At 54.6% G+C, this 12,240-nt stretch overlaps 1 protein-coding gene across 7 annotated transcripts in view; it reads left to right on the top strand.

The window, feature by feature from the left end:
* The first annotated feature begins 246 nt into the window (after positions 1–246).
* Positions 247–12,240, top strand: part of LOC130198953 (myelin transcription factor 1-like) — a 14,861-nt gene continuing 2,867 nt past the window's right edge. For 3 of the 7 annotated variants that reach the window (XM_056422076.1, XM_056422082.1, XM_056422081.1), the window contains exons 1-10: positions 247–322; positions 395–588; positions 660–841; positions 1,579–1,818; positions 3,259–3,413; positions 5,938–6,000; positions 6,311–6,379; positions 6,677–6,739; positions 6,981–7,061; positions 7,405–7,626. In XM_056422076.1, coding sequence (XP_056278051.1) covers positions 399–588; positions 660–841; positions 1,579–1,818; positions 3,259–3,413; positions 5,938–6,000; positions 6,311–6,379; positions 6,677–6,739; positions 6,981–7,061; positions 7,405–7,626 — 1,265 coding nt within the window. In that variant the 5' untranslated portion in view covers positions 247–322; positions 395–398. The remainder of the gene's footprint in view (positions 323–394; positions 589–659; positions 842–1,578; positions 1,819–3,258; positions 3,414–5,937; positions 6,001–6,310; positions 6,380–6,676; positions 6,740–6,980; positions 7,062–7,404; positions 7,627–12,240) is intronic. The other 4 variants (XM_056422077.1, XM_056422078.1, XM_056422079.1 and 1 more) reach the window with 4 other exon arrangements.

The following is a 12,240-nucleotide window of genomic DNA, read 5'->3' as shown; positions in this document are numbered from 1 at the left end:
CACATGTACACACACCACAGGTACACACACCACAGGTACACACACCACAGGTACACACACCACAGGTACACACACCACAGGTACACACACCACAGGTACACACACCACAGGTACACACACCACAGGTACACACACCACAGGTACACATACCTCAGGTACACATACCACAGGTACACACACCACAGGTACACACACTGTGGGCGTGGCTCAGCCTCCTCTCTGCCTCCAGCCTCTCAGGGTGTCCCATCGCCGCCTCAGACAAGACGACCAAAGGTCAGCTCCTCCCCCAGGGGGGGGGCGGGGTGCAGGGCCGCGTGTTGAGGTGGGTCCCCCGCTACACACACACTGACTGTAGAGCCACCGCCATCCCTGACCTTTGACCCCTCCCCCTCAGGCCCATGTGCTTCGTGAAGCAGCTGGAGGTCCCTCAGTACGGCGGCTCCACGCCGCGGGCCGACCTGGCCCGGGAGCTGGAGAGGTACTCCAAGGTGACCTTCGACTACGCCAGCTTCGACGCGCAGGTGTTCGGCAAGAGGATGCTGATCCCCAAGATGGCCGCCGGCAGCACGCCGCCCAGAGCCTTCAGGAGTACGTCTTTATGCTAAGCTAACCACGAGAGGACGACCTGAGCTAACCTCCTCCTCCTCCTCCTCCTCCAGCTAATGCCTCGTTCCCCAAGTCCCCGTCTCCCAGCCTCGGTCTCCACGGTTACGGGAAGAGCTCCTCATTGGCCTACGACTTCTCCCAGGACGCCGAGGCCGCTCACATGGCGGCCACCGCCATCTTGAACCTGTCGACGCGCTGCTGGCAGAAGCCGGAGAACCGGAGCGCCCCGCTGAAGGTGAGCGAGGTCACGAGGTCATGATGAAGAGCTGCGCTCAGACAGGTGTCCTTCATCGCCCAGCTGACGGGTGATGTCATAGCCCTCTTCCTCTCCCCTTCCTCTCTCTCTCTCCTCCACCCGCCACTCTCTTTCATTTTATTTTCACATCCTTTCCTCCTCTCTTTAATCTCCCTCGCTCTGGTCTCTCCATCCCTCCTCCTCTTCCCCATCATCATCTGGTGATGGTGATGATGATGATGGTGAAGATGATGATGTTGGTGATGGTGGTGATGATGATGGTGGTGATGGTGATGATGATGATGATGGTGATGGCGATGATGATGATGATGTTGGTGATGGTGGTGATGATGATGGTGGTGATGATGATGATGATGATGTTGGTGATGGTGGTGATGATGATGGTGGTGATGATGATGATGATGATGATGGTGATGGTGGTGATGATGATGGTGATGATGATGATGGTGATGATGATGATGATGGTGATGGTGATGATGATGGTGATGATGATGATGATGATGATGATGATGGTGATGGTGGTGATGATGATGGTGGTGATGATGATGATGGTGATGATGATGATGGTGATGATGATGATGATGATGATGATGATGATGTTGGTGATGGTGGTGATGATGATGGTGGTGATGATGATGATGATGATGATGTTGGTGATGGTGATGGTGAACTGTAGAGTCGTATTCACTGTGAGGCCCCTCCCCCCTCTCCTCCAGGGGCCCTCCATCGAGGTGGATGAGAACGGGACCCTGGACCTGAGCATGAAGAAGCCCATCAAACGAGAGGGCGGCAGCCCCGGGGTCCGGTCCCCAGAGCCTTCCTCCTCCTCCTCGTCTTCCTCACTGCTTCACAGCGGGATGACGTCACCCAACCTGCACGCCTACAAGCAGGAGGAGTGGGAGGAGCCTCTGGATTACACCAAGCCCAACCGCCACCGGGAGGAGGAGCTGGACGAGGTCAGTCCGATCATATGGAGTACAGACAACAACAGACAAACAACAACGGACAAGTGATGCAACACAAACAACAACATACAAACAACAACAGACAGACAACAACATACAAACAACAACAGAGAAACAACAACATACAAACAACAACAGACAAGTGATGCAACACAAACAACAACAGACGGTCTTCCTTGTTGGTGTATTCAGAGTTCCATCACGTTATCAGAGGTGTGTGTCAGGTGCGTTGCATCATCAGCCGTATGCTAACGAGGAAGCCTCTGGAGCTCGCTGTCATGAGGACACGCCTTCTGACCACAAGGAGAAAAGGATGAAAGACGTTGAGCACGTGGCGCTTTGCTTGTTGACGGATGTGAAACACTCAAGCAGGTCAACAGGTCAGCAGGTCAACAGGTCAGCAGGTCAACAGGTCAGCAGGTCAACAGGTCAACAGGTCAACAGGTCAACAGGTCAGCAGGTCAACAGGTCAACAGGTCAGCAGGTCAACAGGTCAACAGGTCAACAGGTCAACAGGTCAGCAGGTCAACAGGTCAACAGGTCAACAGGTCAGCAGGTCAACAGGTCAGCAGGTCAGCAGGTCAGCAGGTCAACAGGTCAACAGGTCAACAGGTCAACAGGTCAACAGGTCAGCAGGTCAACAGGTCAGCAGGTCAGCAGGTCAACAGGTCAGCAGGTCAACAGGTCAGCAGGTCAGCAGGTCAACAGGTCAGCAGGTCAACAGGTCAGCAGGTCAACAGGTCAACAGGTCAACAGGTCAGCAGGTCAACAGGTCAACAGGTCAACAGGTCAGCAGGTCAACAGGTCAACAGGTCAGCAGGTCAGCAGGTCAACAGGTCAGCAGGTCAACAGGTCAGCAGGTCAACAGGTCAACAGGTCAGCAGGTCAGCAGGTCAACAGGTCAGCAGGTCAGCAGGTCAGCAGGTCAACAGGTCAGCAGGTCAACAGGTCAACAGGTCAGCAGGTCAGCAGGTCAGCAGGTCAACAGGTCAGCAGGTCAACAGGTCAGCAGGTCAACAGGTCAGCAGGTCAGCAGGTCAACAGGTCAGCAGGTCAACAGGTCAGCAGGTCAACAGGTCAGCAGGTCAACAGGTCAGCAGGTCAACAGGTCAACAGGTCAACAGGTCAGCAGGTCAACAGGTCAGCAGGTCAGCAGGTCAACAGGTCAACAGGTCAGCAGGTCAACAGGTCAGCAGGTCAACAGGTCAGCAGGTCAACAGGTCAACAGGTCAGCAGGTCAGCAGGTCAACAGGTCAACAGGTCAGCAGGTCAACAGGTCAACAGGTCAGCAGGTCAACAGGTCAGCAGGTCAACAGGTCAACAGGTCAGCAGGTCAACAGGTCAACAGGTCAGCAGGTCAGCAGGTCAACAGGTCAGCAGGTCAGCAGCACATGAGTGACGCCACAGAGGCTCACCTGTTCCGGCCCTCAGGTGGAGCCCACGGGTCGCTCGTTGGTCTCGTCTGACGCTGAGGACGCCGACATGATGCAGGACGGGCTGGAGGACAGGAAGTACCCCGGAGAGGTCACAACCCCAAGCTTCAAGGTCAAGTTCCAGCCCAAGGACAGCAAGAAAGAGCTGCTCTCGTAAGTCTTTTAGGCTGCTTTGCTTTGAGCTAAATGCTAATGCTAACATGCTTGTTCAGCATCTTAGCTTAGCGTGTTAGCATGCTAACTGTCGAGGCCATTTGTCTGATAAACCCAAGGGCCCCGGGGCCCCGGGGTTACGGATGCTTTGGATTCCATTTGACTCCGAATGGAGTTAACTCAACAAACGATATCAGCTCGTCGTTATTATACAAATGAACATGTTGAGATGTGAACTAAAAGCCCCCTACGATTTTCTTTTAAAACATATATAACTAGAATTTCAATCTAAAACGTGCACAAGAAGTTTAGAAGTATTTATGTTTACATACATGAATATTATATACATATCTATAATGTTAGAAAGCCTCCTTTCCTTCCCTCCTGGCCTGGCTTCCTTCCTTTCCTTCCTTCCTTGCCTCATTGCCTGGCTTCCTTCCCTTACTTTCCTTCCTTCCTTCCCTCCTTGCCTGGCTTCCTTCCTTCCCTTCCTTCCTCTGTGTGTATCAGTGGACACACCCACATTTCTGCACCGATGACCCCGCTACGTATTATAAATGAGAATGTGTGTGTGTGTGTCTTTGCACACAGACACACACAGCCTGCATGTGTATCAACGGTTGCCGTGGTGACAGGCCCGTGTTACTAGAGCTGCCTGATGAGCTCATTTGAAGCAGCTCGGTTTTTCATGAAAAAAGGAACCGGTTAAAAATGTGAATTTCCCATCAAACCATAACTGATCTGAAGTGTGGTCCCGATGAGGCCCGAGGCCTCTGTGATCGTCTACGTGTCCTTAACGTGCTCTGACTTCCTGTTGCTCTCTCTTTCTGTTCTGACTTCCTGTTGCTCTCTCTCTCTGCTCTGACTTCCTGTTGCTCTCTCTCTCTCTGCTCTGACTTCCTGTTGCTCTCTCTCTCTCTCTCTGCTCTAACTTCCTGTTGCTCTCTCTCTCTCTGCTCTGACTTCCTGTTGCTCTCTCTCTCTCTGCTCTAACTTCCTGTTGCTCTCTCTCAGTCTGCTCTGACTTCCTGTTGCTCTCTCTCACTCTGCTCTGACTTCCTGTTGCTCTCTCTCTCTGGTCTGACTTCCTGTTGCTCTCTCTCCTCTGACTCCTGTTGCCTCTCAGTCTGCTCTGACTTCCTGTTGCTCTCTCTCTCTGCTCTGACTTCCTGTTGCTCTCTCTCTGCAGTCTGCTCTGACTTCCTGTTGCTCTCTCTCTCTCTCTGACTTCCTGTTGCTCTCTCTCTCTGCTCTGACTTCCTGTTGCTCTCTCTCTCTCTGCTCTGACTTCCTGTTGCTCTCTCTCTGCAGTCTGCTCTGACTTCCTGTTGCTCTCTCTCTGCAGTCTACTCTGACTTCCTGTTGCTCTCTCTCTGCTCTGACTTCCTGTTGCTCTCTCTCTGCTCTGACTTCCTGTTGCTCTCTCTCTGCTCTGACTTCCTGTTGCTCTCTCTCTGCTCTGACTTCCTGTTGCTCTCTCTCTGCTCTGACTTCCTGTTGCTCTCTCTCTGCTCTGACTTCCTGTTGCTCTCTCTCTCTGCTCTGACTTCCTGTTGCTCTCTCTCTGCAGTCTGCTCTGACTTCCTGTTGCTCTCTCACATCTTCATCTTCTGGAACTCAAACACAGATTCCATGGAAACTGAGCCAGCTATGAGAAAATGTCCAATGGATCAAATGAACTCCATCCTCTTGTTAACGTTCTAAAACTTGAATCATTTCTCTACCGTAACGTATGGCGAGTCACTGTGGCAACAAATATTAGCGTTTTTTAACGTTTTTTCTTCGGAAACCCCATTCAAGTAAATGGGACGATTTAGCTGAATCTGTTGGCGCTTTGAGGCGAAGCGTCGGTCCGATCTCTTAGAAAAGTCATTCCACGCGATTCCCGATCATGACGCATGTTTTGATGTAGTTTGACGTATTTGCGAGTTACACTGCGGGAAGAGTAGTGGTCCAAAGTATTTTTCCCATAGACTGAGAATCTTCCACCGTTTTTCACGTCTCTCCGATAAACGGCAATTGTTAAACTTAAATGCACACGATTCCCGATCCGACTGCACCTTTTGGTGTGTTTGTTACGGATATGCGAGCAACGCTGTGACCTGTACGCTCAACCAACGTTACAAACTTGAGTTAGTTTTCATACTTCTCAGATTTGTCCTCTACTTTTACACTTTCACATATTTACATTTTTTGTCACCTTTAATATGATTCTCATATTAGAAGTTAATTGTTTTGTACCATCATAGTATTCAGCATACATCAAACCACTTGCTCCTCCCCCCAGTGACATGTTTGACCCCAACCATCAAAAGAGATCAAATACTAAATGGACATAAAGATCATCAAATCAGATCAGATCAGATCCTCAGTCAGTTGAGCCCATCCTCTGGGGACCATGAATCCCTCCACTAGTTCATGATCTCGAAATAGAGTCATGACATTAGATACTAGACATTAGCCATTCTCCAGCCACACTGCTCGCGTGCCCTAACGCTCTCTCTCTCTCTGTATCTCGCCCCAGGTGCCCCACCCCTGGCTGTGACGGCAGTGGTCACATCACTGGAAACTACGCGTCCCATCGCAGGTAACCACCGCCTGCAGCGAACAGGAAGCTCCTGCTCTCCGCTTAGCGTCGGATATGAGATGTGGGCTCTGAGTCCAAAGAGCACCACGACTAACTCAGAGATGTTGTTGGCGAGCGGCGCTGTAGCCCAGCCGCGCTCACGGCTCTGATCAGTGGTTTACTCCTCGCCCTCCTCCTCCTCCTCCTCCTCCTCCTCCTCCTAAATGACCTTGGTATGCCTCGCATTCTTGATTTCCCTTCGCTCACTTCTTTCCCCCTCCTTTCATCCTGGTTCCCTCCTCCTCTCCTCCTCCTCTCCTCCTCCTCTCAGTCTGTCTGGGTGTCCTCTCGCTGATAAGAGCCTTCGCTCCCTCATGGCGGCCCACACCCCTGAACTCAAGTATGTGTGCTCGACACCTCGCTGCTCTTCCTTCAGAGCTCCTGCTCTCTGCTCTGCTCGTTGCCCTCAGCTGTTCATGTGGATGAGTCACGACTTCTCTCAGCCCCGACGCACAGACACTGTTTTAGTGCCGAGGCGACGTGAGAGACGCCGCTCACAAGTGCGAATGAGAAGATGAAGATGAAGAAGCATAACTCATCCTCATGGCCTGCATCATGTCGTGTTCCTCTGAATCGTCTCCAGTCGTTTGTGGTTCTGCTTCTTGACTTAAAGTCCGACCCGCTCTGCCCTCTCCAGATGCCCGACTCCAGGATGTGACGGCTCAGGTCACATCACAGGAAACTACACCTCCCACAGAAGGTAACACACACACACACACACACACACACACACACACACACACAGTCAGCCAGAGAGGCCTAGTGGTAGTTCATGCTAGAACTAGACAGGGATCACATACAGCACATTTCCTTTTTCTTCTAGTTGGTTGAACAAACTCTGTAAATTATTCTTCCTTATAATGTGCTCTCCCTTTAACAAGCAATCACTTCACCAGACTCTTCCAACCCGATGTTATCAACTCCATACTTTCTGTTTTCAGTATCTCTGGGTGCCCGCGTGCCAAGAAAAGTGGAATTAAAACTCCTACCAAGGACAACCAGGAGGACTCCGAGCTTTTAAAGTTCGTACATAATGTCTTTTAGCGAGACTGACGGTAAAAGTAAAATGCAATAAAAAGGAAAAGTCAGAGAGAGAGGACAGTCACTGTGGATGCAGAGCGAGTGACCCGGCCTTCACTGGGACCGAACACACGGCCTCAGCTTCACAGCTCCGGCTTCAGGAGATTCTTAATGTTGAAACTCCGATGTAAAGAAAACTGAATTTGGCCCAGGAGAGAAAGAATAAACCGTAAAGCTGGACTGTCATGTGCTCAACTTCCTCTCCAGTTTGATTGTTTGGATTCTTCTCATCTAACCTTTGTGCCTCTCTTTCTCTCCTCCTCTATCCCCCCCCCCCCCCTCCAGGTGTCCGGTCCCCGGCTGCGACAGCCTGGGTCACATCAGTGGGAAGTACGCCACGCACCGCAGCGCCTACGGCTGCCCGCTGGCCGCCCGCCGCCAGAAGGAGGGCCTCCTGAACGGGACCCCCTTCTCCTGGAAGGCCTTCAAGACCGAGGGCCCAACCTGCCCCACGCCGGGCTGCGACGGCTCGGGCCACGCCAACGGCAGCTTCCTGACGCACCGCAGGTACCGAACACACTAGAAGGCTTTTAGGTGAGGCCACTAGCAGCTAACATAGTCCCAACCAGGCCACTAGCAGCTAACGTAGTCCCAACCAGGCCACTAGCAGCTAACGTAGTCCCAACCAGGCCACTAGCAGCTAACGTAGTCCCAACCAGGCCACTAGCAGCTAACGTAGTCCCAACCAGGCCACTAGCAGCTAACGTAGTCCCAACCAGGCCACTAGCAGCTAACGTAGTCCCAACCAGACCACTAGCAACTAACGTAGTCCCAACCAGACCACTAGCAGCTAACGTAGTCCCAACCAGGCCACTAGCAGCTAACGTGGTCCCAACCAGGCCACCAGCAGCTAACGTAGTCCCAACCAGGCCACTAGCAGCTAACGTAGTCCCAACCAGACCACTAGCAACTAACGTAGTCCCAACCAGACCACTAGCAGCTAACGTAGTCCCAACCAGGCCACTAGCAGCTAACGTAGTCCCAACCAGGCCACTAGCAGCTAACGTAGTCCCAACCAGGCCACTGGCAGCTAACGTAGTCCCAACCAGGCCACCAGCAGCTAACGTAGTCCCAACGAGACCACTAGCAGCAAACGTAGTCCCAACCAGGCCACTAGCAGCAATCGTAGTCCCAACCAGGCCACTGGCAGCCAACGTAGTCCCAACCAGGCCACTAGCAGCTAACGTAGTCCCAACCAGGCCACTAGCAGCTAACGTAGTCCCAACCAGACCACTAGCAGCTAACGTAGTCCCAACCAGGCCACTAGCAGCAAATGTAGTCCCAACCAGGCCACTAGCAGCTAACGTAGTCCCAACCAGACCACTAGCAGCTAACGTAGTCCCAACCAGACCACTAGCAGCTAACGTAGTCCCAACCAGGCCACTAGCAGCTAACGTAGTCCCAACCAGGCCACTAGCAGCTAACGTAGTCCCAACCAGGCCACTAGCAGCTAACGTAGTCCCAACCAGGCCACTAGCAGCTAACGTAGTCCCAACCAGGCCACTAGCAGCCAACGTGGTCCCAACCAGACCACCAGCAGCCAACGAGGTCCCAACCAGGCCACTAGCAGCAAATGTAGTCCCAACCAGGCCACTAGCAGCTAACGTAGTCCCAACCAGGCCACTAGCAGCTAACGTAGTCCCAACCAGGCCACTAGCAGCCAACGTAGTCCCAACCAGACCACTAGCAGCTAACGTAGTCCCAACCAGGCCACTAGCAGCAAATGTAGTCCCAACCAGGCCACTAGCAGCTAACGTAGTCCCAACCAGGCCACTAGCAGCTAACGTAGTCCCAACCAGGCCACTAGCAGCTAACGTAGTCCCAACCAGGCCACTAGCAGCTAACGTAGTCCCAACCAGGCCACTAGCAGCTAACGTAGTCCCAACCAGGCCACTAGCAGCTAACGTAGTCCCAACCAGACCACTAGCAGCTAACGTAGTCCCAACCAGACCACTAGCAGCTAACGTAGTCCCAACCAGGCCACTAGCAGCAAACGTAGTCCCAACCAGGCCACTAGCAGCTAACGTAGTCCCAACTAGGCCACTAGCAGCTAACGTAGTCCCAACCAGGCCACGAGCAGCTAACGTAGTCCCAACCAGACCACTAGCAGCTAACGTAGTCCCAACCAGGCCACTAGCAGCTAACGTAGTCCCAACCAGGCCACTAGCAGCTAACGTAGTCCCAACCAGACCACTGGCAGCCAACGTGGTCCCAACCAGGCCACTAGCAGCCAACGTGGTCCCAACCAGGCCACTGGCAGCTAACGTGGTCCCAACCAGACCACCAGCAGCCAACGAGTCCCAACCAGGCCACTGGCAGCCAACGTAGTCCCAACCAGGCCACTGGCAGCCAACGTAGTCCCAACCAGGCCACTAGCAGCCAACGTGGTCCCAACCAGGCCACTGCAGCCAACGTGGTCCCAACCAGGCCACTAGCAGCAAACGTGGTCCCAACCAGGCCACCAGCAGCTAACGTGGTCCCAACCAGACCACTAGCAGCTAACGTAGTCCCAACCAGACCACTGGCAGCCAACGTGGTCCCAACCAGGCCACTGGCAGCTAACGTGGTCCCAACCAGACCACTGGCAGCCAACGTGGTCCCAACCAGGCCACTGGCAGCTAACGTAGTCCCAACCAGGCCACTAGCAGCCAACGTAGTCCCAACCAGGCCACTGGCAGCTAACGTGGTCCCAACCAGGCCACTGGCAGCCAACGTGGTCCCAACCAGGCCACTAGCAGCAACGTAGTCCCAACCAGGCCACCAGCAGCCAACGAGTCCCAACCAGGCCACTGGCAGCTAACGTGGTCCCAACCAGGCCACTGGCAGCAACGTAGTCCCAACCAGACCACTAGCAGCTAACGTGGTCCCAACCAGGCCACTAGCAGCCAACGTAGTCCCAACCAGGCCACTAGCAGCAAACGTAGTCCCAACCAGGCCACTAGCAGCTAACGTAGTCCCAACTAGGCCACTAGCAGCTAACGTAGTCCCAACCAGGCCACGAGCAGCTAACGTAGTCCCAACCAGGCCACTAGCAGCTAACGTAGTCCCAACCAGGCCACTAGCAGCTAACGTAGTCCCAACCAGGCCACTAGCAGCTAACGTAGTCCCAACCAGACCACTAGCAGCTAACGTAGTCCCAACCAGGCCACTAGCAGCTAACGTAGTCCCAACCAGGCCACTAGCAGCTAACGTAGTCCCAACCAGGCCACTAGCAGCTAACGTAGTCCCAACCAGGCCACTAGCAGCTAACGTAGTCCCAACCAGGCCACTAGCAGCTAACGTAGTCCCAACCAGGCCACTAGCAGCCAACGTAGTCCCAACCAGGCCACTAGCAGCCAACGAGTCCCAACCAGGCCACTAGCAGCTAACGTAGTCCCAACCAGGCCACGAGCAGCTAACGTAGTCCCAACCAGGCCACTAGCAGCTAACGTAGTCCCAACCAGGCCACTAGCAGCTAACGTAGTCCCAACCAGGCCACTAGCAGCTAACGTAGTCCCAACCAGGCCACCAGCAGCCAACGTGGTCCCAACCAGGCCACCAGCAGCCAACGAGTCCCAACCAGGCCACTAGCAGCCAACGTAGTCCCAACCAGGCCACCAGCAGCCAACGTAGTCCCAACCAGGCCACTAGCAGCCAACGTGGTCCCAACCAGGCCACCAGCAGCCAACGTAGTCCCAACCAGACCACTGGCAGCCAACGTGGTCCCAACCAGGCCACCAGCAGCTAACGTGGTCCCAACCAGGCCACTGGCAGCCAACGTAGTCCCAACCAGGCCACCAGCAGCTAACGTGGTCCCAACCAGGCCACTAGCAGCCAACGTAGTCCCAACCAGGCCACTAGCAGCCAACGTGGTCCCAACCAGGCCACTGGCAGCTAACGTGGTCCCAACCAGGCCACTAGCAGCCAACGTAGTCCCAACCAGGCCACTAGCAGCCAACGTAGTCCCAACCAGGCCACTAGCAGCCAACGTAGTCCCAACCAGGCCACCAGCAGCCAACGTAGTCCCAACCAGGCCACTGGCAGCCAACGTAGTCCCAACCAGGCCACTAGCAGCCAACGTAGTCCCAACCAGGCCACTAGCAGCCAACGTAGTCCCAACCAGGCCACTAGCAGCTAACGTAGTCCCAACCAGGCCACCAGCAGCTAACGTAGTCCCAACCAGGCCACCAGCAGCCAACGTAGTCCCAACCAGGCCACTGGCAGCTAACGTAGTCCCAACCAGGCCACTAGCAGCCAACGTGGTCCCAACCAGGCCACCAGCAGCTAACGAGTCCCAACCAGGCCACCAGCAGCTAACGTGGTCCCAACCAGGCCACCAGCAGCTAACGTAGTCCCAACCAGGCCACCAGCAGCCAACGTAGTCCCAACCAGGCCACTAGCAGCCAACGAGTCCCAACCAGGCCACCAGCAGCTAACGTAGTCCCAACCAGGCCACTAGCAGCCAACGAGTCCCAACCAGGCCACCAGCAGCTAACATAGTCCCAACCAGGCCACTAGCAGCTAACGTAGTCCCAACCAGGCCACTAGCAGCTAACGTAGTCCCAACCAGGCCACCAGCAGCTAACGTAGTCCCAACCAGGCCACCAGCAGCCAACGTAGTCCCAACCAGGCCACCAGCAGCCAACGAGTCCCAACCAGACCACTAGCAACCCACGTAGTCCCAACCAGGCCACTAGCAGCCAACGTAGTCCCACCCAGGCCACCAGCAGCCAACGTAGTCCCAACCAGGCCACTGGCAGCCAACGTAGTCCCAACCAGGCCACCAGCAGCCAACGTAGTCCCAACCAGGCCACCAGCAGCCAACGTGGTCCCAACCAGGCCACTAGCAGCTAACGTAGTCCCAACCAGGCCACTAGCAGCTAACGTAGTCCCAACCAGGCCACTAGCAGCTAACGTAGTCCCAACCAGGCCACTAGCAGCTAACGTAGTCCCAACCAGGCCACTAGCAGCTAACGTGGTCCCAACCAGGCCACCAGCAGCCAACGTGTCCCAACCAGGCCACTAGCAGCCAACGTAGTCCCAACCAGGCCACTAGCAGCTAACGTGGTCCCAACCAGGCCACCAGCAGCCAACGTAGTCCCAACCAGGCCACTAGCAGCCAACGAGTCCCAACCAGGCCAC

Source organism: Pseudoliparis swirei, chromosome 9 (assembly GCF_029220125.1).
Source record: "Pseudoliparis swirei isolate HS2019 ecotype Mariana Trench chromosome 9, NWPU_hadal_v1, whole genome shotgun sequence".
In the NCBI taxonomy this organism is placed as follows: domain Eukaryota; kingdom Metazoa; phylum Chordata; class Actinopteri; order Perciformes; family Liparidae; genus Pseudoliparis; species Pseudoliparis swirei.
The sequence above is the reverse complement of the archived record's forward strand: the minus strand, read 5'-3'. Positions and strand labels throughout refer to the sequence as shown.